General features: G+C 40.3%; 1 protein-coding gene across 6 annotated transcripts in view; it reads left to right on the top strand.

Annotated features, from left to right (window-relative positions):
• Positions 1–20,368, top strand: part of Dync1i1 (dynein cytoplasmic 1 intermediate chain 1) — a 311,008-nt gene that overhangs the window by 58,054 nt on the left and 232,586 nt on the right. Inside the window, exons 4-5 of one of the 6 annotated variants that reach the window (XM_085683897.2) lie at positions 1,237–1,378; positions 13,408–13,467. In XM_085683897.2, the coding sequence (XP_085540023.2) occupies positions 1,237–1,378; positions 13,408–13,467 (202 nt within the window). The remainder of the gene's footprint in view (positions 1–1,236; positions 1,379–13,407; positions 13,468–20,368) is intronic. The other 5 variants (XM_085683900.2, XM_085683898.2, XM_085683899.2 and 2 more) reach the window with 5 other exon arrangements.

Genomic DNA, 20,368 nt, shown 5'->3' on the forward strand with positions numbered 1-20,368 from the left:
CTGGGCGATTAAACTTTAAAAGCAAAATACTTGAGGATCCCCAGTCCATAACTATGTCCTCAGCTACCCATGAATTCCTTCCAATGGGATAATTTTTAATCCATCTCTCCAGCTTGCCCTCTGCCTTAGCTTGAAATGTAATCGAGGAATTATTCGAACAGTCACATAAAAATGCCCAGCTCCTTAACAGTCCTGTCATTGTGGTGCAGGATTTTGAGAAAGAAAAAAAAAAAACTTGTTAAGCCCTTTACCCTATTAAATAAATAAAAGGAAATTACATATGATTGAAACCAAATGGGATGCTATACTCATGTACTGAAGCTTCTCCCTGCACATGTCTTCCTTGGCATATGTGATATGAATCTGCAAATTGGTTGGCCTGGAGCCATCTTGCCTATTTGGTGCAGCCAACGGCTGAAGGACATTTGGCTTGATGTGAAGGTTGGAGAAAGAAAATGTATTTCTGTTTCCTTAGTTTGTTTCCTTTTCCCTTTATTATCTTTGCTCAGAGTGTCAGCTGGCCTGAGCCTTTGAGCGTCCTCCCACCCTCAGCCTGCCAGGTTACCTCTGCTCTTGTGTCAGAATCCACAGGTCTGCCAGGACAACAGGAAACCAGTCCCAGATGAAGTAGAAAGTAGGCTGAGAAGAAACTACTCATTAAATGTAAAATAAAGCAGCCTGGCATTTTCCTTTGTTTTGAAAGAGATTTTTAAATTACCAGGTTCAACATTTACCCTTTCTCTCTGTCACTTAGTCTTAGCACAAAGTTGTTTGCATATCAAGAACCCATACATTTCTCTCTAAATTAGACCTTCAACAGATTCTCGCCCTTCCTGGGCATTTAAAATTATTTAGGCTCACCCATTTCATAATGTTTAAAGTTTTATAGACAACTGATATGTTAAATAGGTCACATCTATACTAACAAAATAAAGTGAAGAATCAGACTAGTCTAGCTAGTTCCTACAGAGGAACCTAAGTTGACTGAACTATCTGGATAGCTATTCAGTTCTCCATTTTACTTTGTTAGGTGGACATGGCCTTGGAATCCCTAAGTTAATTCTGTCTAAATTCATTTCAGACTTTCATTTTCCAAAATATGAAAAATTCACTTGACTTTCTTCCTTTTCTTTCCTTTTTTTTTTTTTTCTTATCCCATCTCAATCTCTCCTGGCCATACAACCACTTTCATTTGGGCCCATTTGTTTTGATTTGTCTGACACTGCTCTTCCCCAGTGCAGCCGCTGCATTTTTTAACATGGGATACCTGTTATTTTCATTATTTAGTCCCAACCCCTATGTCTCCCTCTTCGAAATCAGTGAGCACTCCCAGTGACGCTGGAAGCCAAGACTCGGGCGATCTGGGGCCATTAACAAGGTAAGCACTGCCCTTTATAAAGGCCATGGTGGGATGTCAATCACACAAGACAACTGTACAAATGCCACCAGATCTGCATGCACCTGTTATATCCTCACTTATGCTTACTTCATGTTGAGTTGCAATATGTAGCAATAGAACACCAGAAATAACAATACCACCTTCCTTGAGTTGGCTCACTGAAGACCATTCATCTTCCTTAATAAATGTAAACATCTCCGTTAGCTTAGGCCTCAAAGAAACGGGGAAGGGCTGAAGTTCCACTGAACCCAGCTTTTCGCTGTTCAACTTTGGCTTGGTCTTTAGCCTGACTTTTAATTTCTCAAGTATCTAGTTTATTTAAGAGAGCTGACAAAGTTGAGAACTCAGTTCTCAAACCATTGCTGCCATTAGGAATTTCAGCAGCTGGTCACCACTGTTACTTAAGGAGTCAGTTAGCCAGTTAGCAAACCTTTATTACATTCTCGGTGTCCAGAGACTTCTGGGGCAGGATGTAGGCATGCTCTAACTTGACCTGTGAAGAGATAGCTGAAGACTAAATGGGTGGAGAGCAGAAAGCCACCTTGATAGAGTCGCAGTCGCTGTCTTATGCTGATTGTGTTCTCCAGGATTCCCACACACAGGTGCCCCAAGAGGTGGTGTGAATGAATGTGGAGGGGAGGCTTGCAGTGACCAGGTAGCGAGGACCCACTGTTCAGATGTACGTAGTCTTCCTCTTATGCCAGCTGTTTGAGCTCGGTAGCAACATGGACCCGATTTTTCTGCATCTCCTGGCTTTTTTCTTTTTTTTACAAGAAGCTAGAAATCCCTTTCATTAAAAGCAGACATGAGCCTGTGACCTATAGCTGGCAGCATGTGACCTCCAGCTGTGATTCTTAACTTGGGAAAATAATAACATGCTTGAATCAAGCTTCAAATAAAGGAAAGAGCCATCCTCCACACAGGACACATGGCAAATCAGCCTTTGGTTGCCGATGCACCTTTCAGCTTTTCCCTAAGAACCTTTCTAACTACCATGTGCTTTATTGACAAAGAGATGCAAAACTTTGCATTTTATTTTTTCAAATGATCCATTTTCATATGCGAGTACTCTGTTTCTATAGATAACTACGCAGTTTGGTTGAGGGAACTGTGACTAAGCAGAACATGGAGGCGCATTCTTAAACCCAAACACTTGACAGGTTGAGACAGGAAGGTCTTGAGTTCTAGGTCAGCTGGTACTACTTAGACTCAGTTACACATGCACACACGCACGCTCGCACTCACGCGCACACAACAGAAAATACCCTGAGAATCATGGAGAACTGCCCTGAGCAGTGTGCTAAATTTTTCTGTCAGAAATAAAATAGATCAAAATTTCCTCAGGTGCGCCCCCTGGTGGTGTGCTCAAGTATGAGCAGCGTATGCTGGCAAGTCTCTGGACACCACACCGTCTTCTCTGCCTTCGGTTTTAGAAGAGTAAAAGGAAAGGCTCTTGTTGGGAGTAAAGCTGGTTCATTTTAGCAAACTGCCCTTGGGATTTGGGGCAGCATGCATCTTCTGTCACCTGTTGCTTTGAGGGGTGATGGTAAGAACAACAAAGTTGCATGATATTTAACATTTACCTGAGGGCTGGAACAATGCGATCATATTTCTCGGGGGCTCCCCTGGCTTCTCACTAAGACAGTTAGCTGTCTCTGCACCAAGATGCTGTTGTGTCTGCTCAGCTTCATGGGGTACCGTTGACAGCGTGGAATTCTATGACTGACTTCACAGTGGATGAGCCTCTTTGAGAACTGGCTGAACAAGCTGACCTGTGCTCTCAGCGCTCCGGGGACAGTGGCAATTCTGCTCCTAAGACACCACTGTCTTTTCCTTCACCTTCTCAAATGCTTGCCTTGCTGTTGTTTTTTGTTATTCTAATCCAGTGAATTGTTTAAAGGAGGGAGGCAGTTCTCCCCCACCCCAGTCAAAGGGCAGTGAGTTCCACTTCCTTATAGCCAAGCTTTACCGAGAGTAGGGAGCAAGGGCCAGAGAGAAGATCTCCACTAAACGCTGCCTTCGCTGGAATGCAAGACAATTGGCAGCAAAGAAAAGAATTATTTCCCAAAAAACAACGCATGAAGTTTGAATTCTGAGAGGAATGAATTAGCAATAGTTTAGAATGCCTTGCCCTTGTTTTGAATGTAAAATTCCAGGCAGATTTATGATCTTGTCTTAATAAATCAGATGTGTGTTATGGTATAAAAGAATGTCATATTTCAGTCTTTAGAATTCCATTTTGAATGTTTTTTCATGTATAAGTGGCACTGTTGAAAACTGTCACTGTCGTCTTTAACACTTCGCAGAACCTCAGCCTGCTCTCATAAGTTTGCCTATTTGCTTAAAAAAATGAAATCTTTTAAAAGATTTCAGAATCCAGTTAACACATCTGTTCATACCTCATGGTGCACATAAATTCTTCTATTCCTTTGCCAGGATTTAAAGCTCAAACTAAAAAACGTCTTCCAAGAGCCAGAAGAAAATTGGCATACTTCATGTCTCTTATGAAAATACTGCATTGCAAATAGAAAGCTTGCAAAACTCATGTTGAGAGCAACAAATCTTTTAAATAAAAATATAAAATAATTCCCAAATATAATGGCATAAATTAAATATTTAGAACTTAAAGTATTACAATTTGTTTTGCAATTTCTGATTTTGTTTCTATAGACCACTTCTCATTCACAGCATCTGCTTGTGGTATTTCCCTCCTTCTCTTGATTGAGTTTAGAATAATCAATTAACTATTTCTAAGTTAATTATAATAGACAAAGGACATGCTCTTAGAATTTAAAAACTTATTTATATTAATAAAGCACTTGAAAAGATAATTTTACTTATAAACATGGATATTTTTTATAAAAGCTTTAATATAAACAGCTAGAGTACCACACAGTGCATAGAGCATGCTACTGTGACATTTTATCTTTGGTTAAAAATGCAAGAATAGCCTAATGTATACAAATACCAAAGAGCTAAGTGTAATCATTACTGCACACAGTCAGAGGATGCTTGAAGAATCCAAACCCTTATTCTTAGGTTTCAAGACTTAGCAGTTTTCTCTCTCTGATAAGAATATTAATCTGAACCCATTAGAAAAATGTCCTGTATGCACTACAATTGAAGAAAGCATACTTCATAGACCTTGAAGAAAAATGACTTTTGCTTATTTTGTGTTTTTCTTGGAAAATTATCAGTTCCTTGAAGATGGGAGCTGAATTTGGAATTGAATCCATGTAGTAAGCATTGGGAGAATATTTTAATTTGTCATTTAATTATTACCCCATTTTGTATTGAAGGCATCATTGAAGCATTGCAAACATTTGTCATTGTCTCAAGTTCACACAGAACATAACTGAAGCTCATGTATTGACCTATGCTGATTTACTTGAGTTTTCATAAGCTATACCTGTGTTTTATATTGTCTCAAATAATTAACATAAATGCCTCAGAAGGTAATGCTGAATATGGAAAATTTATGTTGGTAAAGCACTTGAATGAAGCATGACGTAGTAATTGCAAATTAGCTCTTATTGTTATTGTAGTCATATGCTTTTTCACATTTTGATTTAGGTATTTATCAAATGGGAAGGGATCTTATTACTTTTTTCTCATAGAGCATGTAGAGTCATTATCAAACTTGATAAGCATACTTACATACTTGTATCTTTATCTAAATAAGTGTGTAAAATTTTTGAACACCAGGATAAAGCTAGGTCAAAGTCTGCAATATTAGAGTTACCTAAACCATGCTCATATACCTTCAGATTATGAACCAGAAAGGTACTATATTATATACATGACAGTATTCAGCCCATCTCAGTCATAAAGGACTGTATTTACTCTCTCCTCTTGCTTTGCTGTGGGACCTTTAAGTCTTCAAAAACACAGTCACACCAACATCTGTGTTGCCCTGAAAAACATGAAATGTGTATTGATCTCACAAAATTCACTCAGATTTCAAGGCTGAGTCATAAGTACTTTCTAAAATGACTTCATCTATAAAAACCTCACACAGTAGTTGCAATTATACAATCTTCTACTGTGATGATAGCAGCGTTCTCTAGCACATCAACAATATAATCAACATAGTTAGAAAAGGAGGTCTCTGGTGCTTGTTTTTAATAAATGGCACGCAGAATGATAATAATATTAATTGCTACCTTGTTTTTTAATATGGTTGTTGACCATCTGTAGTTTTGTTATCATCATCAAGTTCCATTTTCTAATAAATAGGGCATTTCATCTCACTCAATATTCCATTAGAACTTAAAATTTCCATGTATTTATATTTGGAGTGTGTCGTATGTGTGTGTTCGTGTTGGTGGTTGCACTTGTGCATGGGCATGCGAGTTTGAATGCGTGTGTGGAGGCCAGAGGTTAATGCACTCTGTCCTCTTCAATTGCTCTCTATCTTATTGCTTGAGACAAGGTCTTTTACAGAACCTGTGCTCACCAATCCTGTGAGCTGGCTGACCAATGAGATGCAGTGACGCCCCTGTCTCTCTGCCTAGCCCATGCACTGGGTGGTAGATGTGTGCCCCACACCTGGTGATCATGTTTTGCTGGGGATCTACACTCTGTTCCCCAAGTTTATGTGTCAGGAACTTTTCTGACCGAGCTATCTCCCAACGACCTGATATTTTATTCTTAATAATTGCTATTGAAATGTTACTTCTGCATTTAATATAATTATAAAACATAAACAAGTCATAATCAGTAGATTAAAAACATCGTTGTTCTACCAACAAAGATGAGCACCCTTTTGTATATTTTCTAATCTCTTATCTCATATGCAATCAATAGCACCTGTGTTTGCTACTAGTTCATCTATTTTTCTCATCAAGTATCTTTATTTTTCTATTTCAACTTATCTTTAATATCAATATCATCTTCCAAGTTCCCTAATTACCTCCAACATAATCCCATAATACTTGGATTGGTACCTGTCTTCCCATGTATCAGCATCTGTTATTTAAGAAGGTGAGGCCCCTCCCCAGATGACCCCAAATGCAGCAGAAGGAGAAGTGACTGCCGAACTTTTGGCAGGTGGCAGAGTTCCCAAGGGAAAAATGAGAGTATGCCTGACTTCTAGATCCTCCTGTATTTCAGATTAGAGTCCAAGACAGAGTTTTGCTCTAGAAAGTTAGTCTTCCATAGAAATCATAATCAGGTTTTTTTTTGCTCTTGACATATTACTCCATAACATCCACATGTGTGTTATAGTCTGCACTTCTCTGATCTACCACCCAGGGAATGCTCATCGAGGGAATTAAAATTGCTTAGAATATTTGACGGTGTGCAACTTGTGCTGATGCCACTTGGTTCTCTGAATGGTTTCAGGAAAAGAATAGGAATTATAGGGGTTTAACATCCACTAGAGTACCCTTAGGTCTTTTATTCTTATTCACAATCGGATTCACCAGGACTCTGGAACTGCATAAAGCTTAGGCACTTTTTAGCCAATTTGATGAAAATACTGTCATTTCTCTTGGTGATTTGGTAAATTAGAAACTAATGGAAAGGTGTGAGAGAATTAATAATGGTGAAAGAGTAACAAAATAACTAAAAGCTATAGAGAAAATTGATATAGGATTTCCCTCTTATGCTGTGATTACCATTGAATTCTTGCTTGACAACTGTTTTATGTAATTTTACTATGTTAATGTAAAAACTTTCCTTTTGATTTAAACAGAAAAGGGGAGGTGATGTGGGATTCCACCTCCGTATGCTGTGAATATCATTGCTTAATAAAGGAACTGCTTTGGGTCTATAGCAGAGCTATAGGGGAACAGAGCTAGGTGGGAAAAACTAAATGGAATGCTGGGAGAAAGGAGTTGGAGTCAGAGAGAAGCCATGTAGCCCTGCTGAAGCCTGACAGAACTTTAACTGGTAAGCCATAGACATGTGACAATACACAGATTAATAGAAATGGGTTAAATTAATATGTAAGAGTTAGCCAATAAGAAACTAGAGCTGAGCTAATGTGCCAAGCAATGATTTAATTAATACAGTTTCTGTGTGATTATTTTGGGGCTAAGCAGCCAGGAATGAAACAAGCAGGCCCTCTTGCTACAGAAAACGAGTAATATCAAATTGTGTTTATTCAAACAATTATACATTGTCAGTATAGGAGGAGAATTTCATGGGATGCTATCTGTCCACTGGATTTCAGAGAATCTGAAGACACGGGTTTAAAGCTGATTAAAATTCAGTCTCCTCTGGTTTGAGAGATGATTCACCAGAGTTCATCTCCTAGGACCCATGACAGCTAACTTTACAACTACCTGTAACTCCAGTTCCAGGGGATCGAATGCCTTCGTCTGGCCTCTGAGAGCATCTGCCCTCATGTGCACACATCCACACATAGATATACATACATATAATTAAAAATAATAAAACATAAAATTTTAAAGGTCACTCTCTTTGGCAACTAAGGTCACAATATAGATGTTTTTCTTCTTTATGTAGCACATTAATTGATCAATTAAAACTTTGACTTCTTATGGGTCTGTCTTCAGGCAGAATGTACTGTGCCTCTTATATGGCACTGCTCACAAATTAGACATCTGTTTTGGCAATCGATGCTGTGCCTCCTTCCAGAGAAACTACTTGGTTGGCAGTACGCTTCGGTGTAAGATTGGAGGGAACACGTCTTTGTGGAACAGTGGAAATTCTTCGTTTATTCTGGGGTCCAGTTCAGATGGACATCCCAGTGGCTTCACGAGGCCTCAGTGGAGCCTTGCATTAGGGCTTGGGTGTTAGGGAAAGAATTCTCAAACAAAAAATTATGAAAAGAGGCTTTCTAAAAAAAACCTGATCTGAGCGTATATTTCTATGTTCCAACTTTGTTTCTAACATAAGAAAATCCTTATCCACATCATTGCCAGTTCCAAAAAAAGAAGTAATTGGAATGGAGAAGTAAAACATTAACTTACCTAAACATCATCCTTATTTGACATTATTTTAATGAATGTGACAGATTGAGTGATATGATAGATTTTAAAATGCCCCTAATTAAAAAAAATAAAAAATAAAAAAAAATAAAATGCCCCTAATTGTTTAGTGTTTTGTTCCTGTAATGGCATTTTTAAAAAAAAATAGGTAGCTGGGTAAGACACTGACTAGAGATTTGTGCTAAGCACTATGTCATATTAGTCCAAATTCTCCTCATCTCATTAGAAGCTAATGAAGACAGAGTTTAAGACAGTTGTGGTACATGGGAGGACTCTGTGCTGTGCCCTTGACCCGTTTCTCCATCTTGGAGAGAACAGCAGCACATCAACACCTGGTCCCATTTGCAGGGAATCACTAAGGTTCCCTTGGGCTGAGAAGATAGACATTTCTTGATCCTCAGCCAAACACGGCAGAAGAACCATGAGTATAATGTTGGGTTTTCCTTCTTCAGAGAGAAAGAAAGTTTAAAATCTCCTTTGAGCTCACACTTCATCAAGACATACAGGATTGCACTCTTTAACAGGTTGGGACACACACACCACCACAACCACACAAGAAGATAGAAAAGCAGAAGGGTGATGAGCTGTGCAGAGAAAGGGGGTCAGCTGGAGTGAGAGGGGAACCAGAGTACATAGTGGGGGTAAATGTGATCAAAATGCATTATGTACATGAAAATGTCACAATGAAAACAATATATGCTAATAAAAGCATAAATAAAACACTCATAGATATGTAAATACTGAGGCAGACATGCTCTTATTCAGTCTTTCTCTCTCTCTCATACATTACATCCAGACTGCAGTTTCCCCTCCCTCCTCTCCTCCCAGTCCCCACCACCCCCCAAATCACTCCTCCTTTATTTCCCTTCCAAAAAGAGCAGCCCTCCCAGCGATATCAACGAAACATGGTATATCAAGTTGCAATACAGTCTTTTATTTTTTAAAGAAGAAAATAAAACCATTCATTTCAAACAAGCTTACCACACACCTCACAGGAAATGCAGGTAAAAGCATTCATTGGTTCATTCATTCATCATTTCTGTCAATAAACAGTTGATACTCTATGGTCTGTAAAACACTATGCCAGATCTTCAGAACACCTTTGTGTTCAAAGGTGATACTTTCTCAGAGAAAGCCTCCATCTGGAAGATTTAATGAAGCCACCTAAGGAGATGTTGCTGTCATTGATAGCTTAAAACATGTGTACTTACAGAGATAAACAATAATGCAGTAAACCATTATTTCAAAAAACACCTGTAACAGGCTTGTGATACTGTGTTAAGGACATTTGATTTTTAATTTATTATTACTGTCTATAGTGATACATATTAGATTCTTGGAAAATGTTTGAGTGAATATGTTTGTGTGTGTGTGTGTGTGTGTGTGTGTGTGTGTGTGTTACATAAATCTGAATGAGATTGGTGTAAAAATGAAGGCACAACTAAAGCCAAGTCAGCTATGATTCATAGAGGGACAAGATACTGAACAAATTGAATGAAGGTGGATGCCACTCCAGAGCAAAGTCTTTGTCCTGCTGTGAAAGGTCAAGCGGATTGTAGACTGGAAGAGAATCAGTTAATGCACAGCCAAAGTCCTTCTCGAACACTCGCTCACAGAGATACAAATTGTTTCTGGATGGTGTATTGTTATAGGCAAAGGTATTTTGAACCAAGCCTTTCCTAATGCACATGTTCTGGAAATGTTGAAAGAGCAGGGGGACATCAGAAAGATAGGATGCAGAATGCAAATTACACAGAAGATAGATATCAGACTCTGGGATAATAGTTTTGATCACTAGTTCCCACTGCTGTCCCTTGTCAACAATTCACTTAGCTTGTTAAAATCTAACTTGGGACACAAGTCTGAGATGAGTCCCAGGTTGCAGCATTTTTGGGTTTTCAAGATCTGACCACTAATTTGTGGGACCACTAATTAGGTAGAGAAAACCTGCAAGTCTAAATTAGGGTTGTGGGAGTGCATAAGGAACGGAAAGGCAGACGAGGAAAGGGAGGGTAGGTCTTCCACAGATGCATCCAATGCACATCTGAAAAGGTGGGATGCCGAGTTCAGTTGTGGTGAGGATGTAGGGGTCAGGCAGTGACAGAAGCAGAAGGTAAGGTACAGAGGCAGGAAGAGGTGGTGCAGTCCTGAAGAGACATTCTGTGGTATGGAAGAGATGTAGGATGAGGAGCAGAGCGTGAACGTGGGATTTGATGGCACAGATATTACTGCAGTCACTGCTGTTATCACCCCCACCATCTTCTCCTCATGATTCTATTCTTTCGATGCTCTATGATTTACAGACTGAGTTTTTTAGGTAAAACCTGTCCAGGTTATAGTCAGTTGTGGTTCCAGCTGTCCATGAGCATACTGCTTTAAAAACTGCACAAATTTCAATGCCAAGAGCAGTGTGGCAGTGGCCCGGCTGTGCTGGTTGTCAGCACACCAACCAGATGACAGTTCTTAGTCACTGTTTCCCAAATACTCACTGGATACTTTCTTATTGGTCAAAACGGTGAGAATGAAGGTTTGGGAGGGGAATTTAAAATTTTTCTACTCTGGTGTGTAATAAAGACGGAAAAAGCAGGTATACCACCATTCGGTATATGAGAACCAAACAGGGAGGAGTTACTCCCCATGTGGCCTTGTGTAGGCTGCTGGCCAGATAGCATGCCTTTCTCACCTAAGATAGCCTTTCGGCTGATGTACAAGGATTATGACTATTTTTTAAGATTTTTAACCTCTGTCTGATAAGCTGAAAGTCTGTAAATGAAGTCAGACCACTGAAAAGGGAATCTTATCAGAAGTAAGAGAGCTGTAAACTAGTAAAGAGTTTAAGGGATTTGAGGTTCTGCTAGATTTGACTGAACAAATATTATATTAAAGATTTCTATGTTCTGTCAATTTTGCTTTACAAAAAAAAATAGAGAAACAAAATGACCTAATTGTAAACAAATTTTTCAGGATTAGATGAGAGTGGGTATGAGAGGGGTACTAATGAGAAAGAGCCTGGTTTCTCAGCCTACAAATTAGAGGAGAGATGTGAGCAGCAGTGGGGAGTCTCTAGTGCTTAGAGACAGATGAAAGTGTTTTTGAAGGAGGTCAGGGAAGTCTACAGTATTTAAATATCCAACTTCCCCGCTGCTAAATTCAAATGCTCTGCTGACCATCTGGCTTCCATGGTAGTTGGTGTTTATGATAAGAAGACAGTTGGGTCTATATGGTTACTTGACCTAGAAGTTTTTGTTCTCATGATAAATTGGTCAATTGGCAGCTAAAGTCTAAGGTCCTCATACACATGTACAGTAAAATGGGCACTGGTGACAATGAGCATGTGTTTAAACCTAACTCCATCATTCGGGGGCCAAGTCAGTTGGGATCTCTGATCTCCATGGACAAAGGGTGTCTCCTGCTCTGGCTTCCATATGACAGAGGAGGTCCAACCCATAGCTGACCAGACATACAGAAACATCACTCAGTGGAGCGACTTAAAACTGCTATTATCTTTAATCACTTTTAGGCATATATTTAGTTGGCATCTAACTTTCGTTGAAATTTTTAACTATGCCAAGCCCCGCACAACTGCTGGGAATTGATTTCTTCATAGTATATGTTATCAGTATATAATTAAGTATGAATATTCATATGTCTCATTTCCCTTATGTAAATGTCACAGTCTTAAAGGCAAGTACTGTGCCCCCCGCTGCACATCTGGGGCGCCAGCGACATAACATGCTTTGCTTTCTACCTTGTCCTATAAAGGCATTTGTGTACAAGCTGCCACTCCATAGAGAACTGCAGTTTGCTGGGATTCTTTTACTCCCTCCTCGCAGTGTTTTATATACTAGGCCCATAATAATGTTTCTTGAATAAGGAAACAAGTGTCCTGATTAAAAAATATTCTGTGCTGTGTCCTGCACAGCACACATGGCATTATAAACCAGGGTAAGTCTTTACAACAAAGGAAACCAAGCAGGACTTCTCAAACCTTAAGATGCTCGGTGCACTGAGAACCTTGTGAAGCTGTAGTGGGGAGCCAGTGCATCTGGGGTGAGACCTGAGTGCCTGTGCTGTCAACGATCTCTCAAGTCACGCCAACGCCACGACTTTTTAGTCTTCATTTTCAGTGGGCTAAGAGCTTCAACAGCATTCCCAGTGTCACACAGCTGGTAAGTCAAGCCAGACTGGAAGCACACATGCCCAATAGCAAAGACACAGTGTTTGTCTTGTCTCTCAGAAAAATCTCATGCCTGCTTCACTGGGACACAGTCTTTGTTGAAAAATGTAAAGAGCCTACTGAGGAAGGTCTCTATCCTTCCTGTTTATTATGGAATAGTTATCCTGTCTTATTTATAGAAAGGGAAAGTTGATGCCTTCACAATTACTGACATTCTGTGCTATGAGTTAAGAAACATATAGAAGAAATAAGACATACTTAATCCCTGGCACCTTGGAGACAAATGATACCACTGGAGACAATTTTGGTACACTCTGTATAGATCAAATGACTCACCGGTCTCAAATGCAATGGCATTATATTTGTAGTAACTGACCCGAGGAAGCCAACTGTTCCCGAGATCCTGGAGTCACACTCCGTTTAGTCTGACTTTCCCAGATGTTACTGTACTTGTCCGCTGTATTCGATTCTCTTCACTCCATGGAAGAGCTGAGAACGACAAGAAGTTTCTGGGCTCCTAGGTGTCACAGAGATATGCAGAAGCTCACACACTCCAGTCAAAGAATTTGTAGTACAAACTGTGTCTGTGTGTGTGTGGGTGTGTGTGGGTGTGTGTGCACGTGCGCGAGTGGTGCACTGGAGTAACTGGCCCTCAGCTTTCTTCCACAGACCTGACTGCATCTTCTCAGATCAAACAGCTACTCTAAGGAGAGGCAGGCTCCTCACTTCCTTGTCATAACCCCAGGGGGCCGGGGGGATGTTCTGTGTGTACCGTATATGCCATTGCCTTGACAAATGACACGGTTTGGTTTGTGCTGTTGCCCTCCTCCTTTGTTAATTCTCTGTGTTCTTTTTCCTTTGTGCTGCACGATTAGGACCCTGCAGTGGGACACAGACCCCTCAGTGCTCCAGCTGCAGTCAGACTCAGAACTTGGGTATATGTCTGCTCTTTTGCTACTCCTTCTATGATTTCTTTGCTATAGTTGTGTTAAAAATCTGGAGCTGTCACTGCTCTTGGTTTCTTCCCCTTTTGTTGAAACTTCCCCTTTAATAAATTTCTTTTCTTCTGTTAGTTTTCCTTATACAGCTTGGGAGAAAGTCTCTCTTTGTGGACAACACCATAAAAAGATGGCCTTTTCCCTCCCCTTATTAATTCCTATTAATGCAAAATGACACTGTTCCCTAAGAAAATTACCAGCAGAAGCCCATACATCCACTTAAAAGAGGAGCACGCAAAGTCTGGGATTGGAGATATGTGTGGCTTTATCCTAACCTTCTCCCTTCTGACTAACAACCGCTCTTGTCTGGGATCAGTACAGTACTGAAATGTTGTGTCTTGTTTGTGTTATTTACTTTTCATTTATTAGAGAATTCACAATAAATTCTTAATTTCAGTTCATTTTGGATAACTAAAATTGAAAGAAGGAGTCAATTTGCCCAATATTTCAACTCTCTGGTGCTGGGTAATTTCTCCTAAAGATAATGTTTTCTGGTGGATGGCTTCCAAGGGCTGAGAGGCAGCTTCAGAGTTGAAGAGTCTTCCGTAAAGAATAAAATACATGGATTTATTTTTCTTCTTTTCTCTTAAAAGGCTGGGGTGAACTGTAGTCACATGTAAGATGTGTCCACTGGCTGTCCTCACAGCTCACGATCAAGCTCACAAGAACTGATTCTGTACTTTTCCCAGCTTCAAGTACAGTTAGAGTAACTTGAAATCAGCCGTAGCAGGACTATCTACACAGAAATTGAGAAAAACTGTTATGACTGATATGGCTCCCCGCCCCCCTACACTCTGACATGATGCTGTGTACCAGAGGAAGGCTGGATGCTTCCAAAACAGACACCTCAGCATTTTATAACACCATTTTTTTTTCTAAAACTAAACCAATACATCTCCAAATGGGCATTATTAGTTCATTTATTATCTACCCTGAATTGTTTAAATTCCTGGGCCTGTGTCTCTGGGTTTCCATCTATTTCAGCACCTGCTGTGCAATTCAGGTTACGTGCCATCTGTGTGTGGCTCTTTGCACATGCAGAAGTTCTCAACTAACTCACAGTGATGCTAAGCTAAGGAGCCTAGCATACTAATGACCAGTACACCGGTTGTAGATTAGTTCAGAAGATAGCTGCAAATTCCTTTTAAAAAAAACAAACTTTTAAATTACTAAGTCTTGGACTGTTTTGTTAGACCACCCACTATCTATTTACGATTATATTTTTTAATAATCGCGAAATGTGGCAGAGTAAAGCAGAGAAGCAGTAAGTGCACAGGAAGTTACGGTTTGCTCTATTTTGGTGTGGCATCGTGTTTTTAAACGTGAATGAATAGAAGAGAGTTGCCAAAGGCTTCTGTGTGACGTCAAGCTGACATATTATGGGGATACTGCAGAGTTGCTACGCTGCATGTGCTGATATGGAGCAGTAAAGGGTTTTCATACCTGTATCTGTTTTCCAGGTGGAAGCTCCACATGCAAATTAAAGTGTACTGGGGAGATGGAGCCCTGCACATTGGCGCTTTCTCCTCCCTTCAGCGTAGAGTCAGTGGGTCAGAGACAGACAAAGAGATAGGATGCTGTACTGAGAGGGGCTCATCTTAGGGAGTTTTGAAGGAATTATCAGAAAATATTTGAGAAAGATTCTATCAGTCGTGTTACAATTTCAAATATCACACCATGACAGTATCCCTTTTGGCAAGTCTTATATACACACAAAAGTTTGTGGAATGCTCCTTAGGCAACATAGTTCTTCTTGAGAGAGTTAGTTTTATTTCCTCGTCTTAGAATCGGCACGAGATTGACCCTAGTCTGTAATTTTCTCTGTGTCTTCACTTAACAGCTGTGCTGAAATATAACTGACACAGAATACTGCGCACAAGCCATTGAAATTGATGTTTGGCATGCATACATGCTCATCAAACTGTCACCGCCATCAGGAAAGCAAACAGTTGTCACCCCCAAAAGTGTCTCCTACCTCTGCTTTGATTTGATTGTTTCATTTCTTCTCCTTATTTTGTATTTAATTTGCATTTTGTGGTGCTTTATTAAAGTGGAAACAAGCACTTCTCTCCTGTTTCTCTGCCCTTGACCTCCAGCTACTGCTTCACTTTTACATGAGTTATAAAGTACATAACACATTTGGCCTTTATTCAGTCACTGGTCTTTGAGAGAGACTTAAGTGACAAAAGTGTGCTCATTCACACAGTTACCTTTTCCCCAGTGCTCTGCATCCTTTGTGTGGACCTGTATTTCCACCTGGTGTAATTCTCCTCTCTTCCTTTTCCTCCTTTTCCTTCTCTTCTCTTTTTCTTTTCCTCTATGGATTTTTTTTGTTCAACTATCTTCAAATTCACTAACAATTTTTGTTTGATCAGGCCAACTGTTTTTCATTTCTAAAATGTATCTTTCAGTTCTGTGGTGAATACTTGAGTCCTTTTAAGTTTTCAGTCTCTTCATTGAGATTCTTACTGTGTAAGACTTGGATTGCTTGCCTTGAGAGCACTGATCTGCCCCCTTCATAGCATCTTCATTACCTCCACTGGGTAAAATACATATCTCCTTGTCATTGGGGTTGCTATCTGTGCATTCACATTGTTCTTCTGTCTGAAATTAATATCCTTATTCCTTTATGTCCTTAGCTCACTGGTTTCCACACAGTAGACAAAGCATCACTTCTCCCAATCTTTACAGACTTGCCCTAGAGATAGCCTCACTATACCTCACATAGGGAGCCCAGGTATGTCCTAAACCTCTCTGCTCTATTCTCCTCTGTGATTCCCAGGAGACTAGAAAACACTAAGTCCCCTGTGTGCCTGGAAATGAGAGGTAGAAATCCATCCCTCTCACAGCAGATGAAAAAGTAGGATTGCTTTATGCATCTCCCTTCTGTCTTTAGGAAAACATTTAGGGGCTGGGCTCTACTCAGAGCCAAAGAAAGAATCTATGATAAATGCCTTTATTCTTATTTAAATGGCATGCACTTTAAAATAATTTAGTTATCCTTTGCTACCCGAAAGGCAAGTTATGATAACAAACAAAAAGTTGGGGTTCTAGATGGGGACCTAGTCTTTCTACGCTGAACATAGAGAACAGCCTTTATATTGCTGACGTCACTTGTGGAGTTGACCTTTACAAATTGGATCCACACACTCGATTCAACTCCAGAGATTAGGACTCCTTGTCTGTCAACTCCAAGAATTGACAAGTTAGAGGTAGACTTCCAAACAGCTGGAAAGGTGACGCTTATTACGCAGTTCAGTTCCTTCTAGGGAGAAGATGGGGCCCTATTTTTATCACTAGGGTAAAGATTATGGTGGGGAGCCTTGGATGTGCTCATACTTCAGAGGACGAGTACTGGCTTGCCTTATTAGCCCTTGGATGCAATCAGATTAGAATCCAGACCCTTGGGTAGCAGCTTAAAAGGTCAGCATCCACCTTCTAGATAAAAGCAGGAATTGGTCTTTATCACCCTTCACTCGATGCCAAACTAGTGTGAAGATGCAGGAAGAGGTCTGAGGACTTGTTTTAAAGAAGCTTCTCCCTTCCCCCACCCACGTGGTCCCATGTAGCTGTGCCTGCCGAACCAATTAGATTAGCATGTAGAGACAGGTCGTTTGGTAACAGCCTTACAAGTGTGGACCAAACCCTTCAGTACTCAGGGAGAAATGGATGAGGGTTGGTTAGAAATGTGTTTAGGGTGAGACTGTATCTCAGTTGCTCATGCTGATTTGAAGTGGCTTTGTTTTTAGTTCTCTAGTGCATAGACTGTCACATATTTCTGAGATTTTCTCCCAGGGTGTTGGTTGACTGTTTACATGGTACCTTCGGAGAGAGGGAGCAAGGGACTGAACTTCCTGCTATACCTTTGCCCCTCAAGTCAGGAATGCTTTGTTTTAAGATTTTTGTTTGTTTAATTGTTAGTTAGTTTGTTTGTTTTTCATTGCTATCAAAATTCTGAGTATCACTTTTATGAGAGTTATATATATTTGGATTCCTAAAATTTTCGAGATTTAAAATATACATACATATTTAGAAGGCTGAAGAGAAGGCTCAATGTTAAGAGCACGTGTTGCTCTTGCAGAGGACCCAGGTTCAGTTTCCAGCACCAAAATGGAGGCCCATACTCTTTTCTGATTTCCGTGAGTTTATGAATGTAGGCAGTTCAGAGACAGCCCCTCAGGCACACGCACACATACATGCACACACATCAAGTACTTCATTCATTTAAATCAACTCATTTCTTAACACTTTGTTCTGTTTAGATTATTAAATTTTGTCCAATAAATACTTTGGCAAACATCTCTAGTTTACTTGAAGACAGCTTCTTCATTCAGGCCTAACTTTTGGGTTACTGTGTATTTGAGAGGTTTTTGTGATTCTGGATCCTGTGCTCGTCACCCAGCCTTACTCCCCTTCCATAGACTCAGTCCATCTCCCTGAAGATTGGACATCTGATACTGGCCCATAAGCGCTATTCCAGTGGTTCTCAACCTGTGGGCCATGACTCCCTTTGTGATCAAATGACCCTTTCACGGGGGTAACATCTCAGATATCCTGCATATTAGATATTTACATTATGATTCATAACAGTAGCAAAATTACAGTTATGAAGTAACAATGAAAATAACTTTATGTTTGGGGGCCTCCACAACTTGAGGAGTTGTATTATGGGTGGGATCATTGGGAAGGCTGAGAACCACTGCTCTATTCAAAAGACAGCAAAAACATGTGCAGTACGATTGCTCCTTCAAAATGCCCAGTGAAGCCCAGCCTCACCAGTTCTCTTCTTTGCCTCTGTGCCTGTGGTTTTTGTTTTGTTTTGGTTTTGGGTTTTTTTGGTTTTTTGTTTTGTTTTTGTATTTTTGGGTTTTTTTGTTTTTGTTTTTGTTTTTGTTTTGGCCTACAACTTAGTATCCTTGCACCTCGGCCTCAGCTTTCCAAGAGTTTGGATTACAGCAGGGTCACTGTGCTCGGATGTTTCTACAAGTTTTCCAGACCAGCAGTCTCACAGCACTCAGTCAGGGCTGGGTAGCTCCTGCTTCGGGGACACAATCTGTATGGTGTTCTAAACAATTCTGCAGGAGCCTGGGCTTGCATTGAGTCTGAGCAGTCTGATAGAAAGAGAGAAAACGCCCATAGCTGCCATCAGTCAGCCCATCAAGGAGTTCTCCCCTTGGTGTTGTTAGCTTCTTGATCCAGAGTGTGGATGCCTATGAGTTCCAAGTGCCTGCTTCCCCTGGAGTCTTCCTCTTCCACCCAGCACATTTGCTGCGCTGCCTGGGTTTGCTTCTATGTCACAGCCTGGAATTCCCTAGGGCTGCAGACTGAGACAATGTGGGGCTGGCTCCTCTTACTTGTCTGAGACAACTGTGGGGTCCTCTTGCTTGTCTTCTCTCTCTCATGCATCACTGTTATTTTTGTCATCTTAAGATTTTCTGTTATTCAAGCAGCTAGTGTTTATTAATTCTACTATAATGGTATAATTCTGGACCAAAGCAGAAATGTTTTGCCACTGGTTCTAGATTTGCATACTAACTATGTGATCCACAAATCAACTAGCAAGAGAGAAATATGGACAATAATATGGAAAGAGAAAAAAACCTCCAAGAAAATTACAAATAAAGTCTGAAAATAAAAAAAGCTTAACCTGTTTGTTTGTTTTGACCAAGTCAATACTTATTGATGTACTAAAACACTTTCCTTTTTTAGACTGTTATAATAGAATAATCACATTAAAATGTTTAGGAGAAGTAAAATGACAGGACCTAAGGAACAAGTGAAATTTCCTAGTGGGATAAAAACACAGGCAAGGAAGCAAGAAAGTCAATTGGTGAAGATGGGATAGACTGGACAGTCTGGAGAGAGGTTACACTGTACACTTTGCCTTTAGGAAAGAACTTAAGAGCCAATGTCCCCACCAGATACCCAGGCTTCAGGGAGGTGACTGGAGTCTGTGGAAAGGGGGTGAGGCTGGGTAGGGAAGAAAGGATCCTAATCGCGAGCAGAGAAAACTCGGCTCCATATTGTTAAACTCAGTAACACGGGACTTGTGTGAATCTCCCTCCACTGAAGCCTCAGGCTTGGGTTTTCTGTGTTCAATGTCAGACGTTGGTACAGCCGCTTGGCTATTTGAAAGAAAAGGCAGATCTGGGAGAAGGATCTCAGCAAGAATGCGGTTGCCCCTCCTTAAGGAGGAACTAAGAATTTCTTCCCAGTCTTTGATTTTAAAAGGGAACTTTCATTTGATCTATCTATCGTGTATCATCAACTTTTTATTCTTTGTGGCACTTGGTGTCAGACTCAGACCTCACCTTTGTAGACTTCATTCACGCTAGGCAAGTGCTCTGCCGCAGAGCTGGGTCCCCAGCCCTGTCACCTGCCCTTCTGTGTTCTGCTTAGACCTCTCCGATTTGAAATCATTTTCAGTGTTTCCCGAATGACCACAGCTGGTATTTTCTTGAGCTCCCGAGTAAGCTGACAGTCTATGACTTCAATAACATTTCATTACAATTACACTTTCTACAAAAAAGAAAAGAAAAGAAAAGAAAAGAAAAGAAATACAGATGGCATCCTGGACCATACATACACAAATGTCAAACATACTGGTGAAATGCACTCCAGAATCTAAATATACAGGTGAATATTGACTCACCAAAAGGGCTGATAATTTGGCTTTAATGGCTCTGATCAGAACTTTGTTCCTAAAGAGGGGGGAAGTACTCTCCTTGCCTCTTGTAATGATCGTTATTTATTGCCAAACATTTCTCAGGAGGCTGGTTCTTGCCAGTCTATTTTATGCCTTGAGAATCTTGAGCAAGATATTCTAAGATATTTTCTG

Source organism: Myodes glareolus, chromosome 25 (genome assembly GCF_982192425.1).
Source record: "Myodes glareolus chromosome 25, mMyoGla1.1, whole genome shotgun sequence".
In the NCBI taxonomy this organism is placed as follows: domain Eukaryota; kingdom Metazoa; phylum Chordata; class Mammalia; order Rodentia; family Cricetidae; genus Myodes; species Myodes glareolus.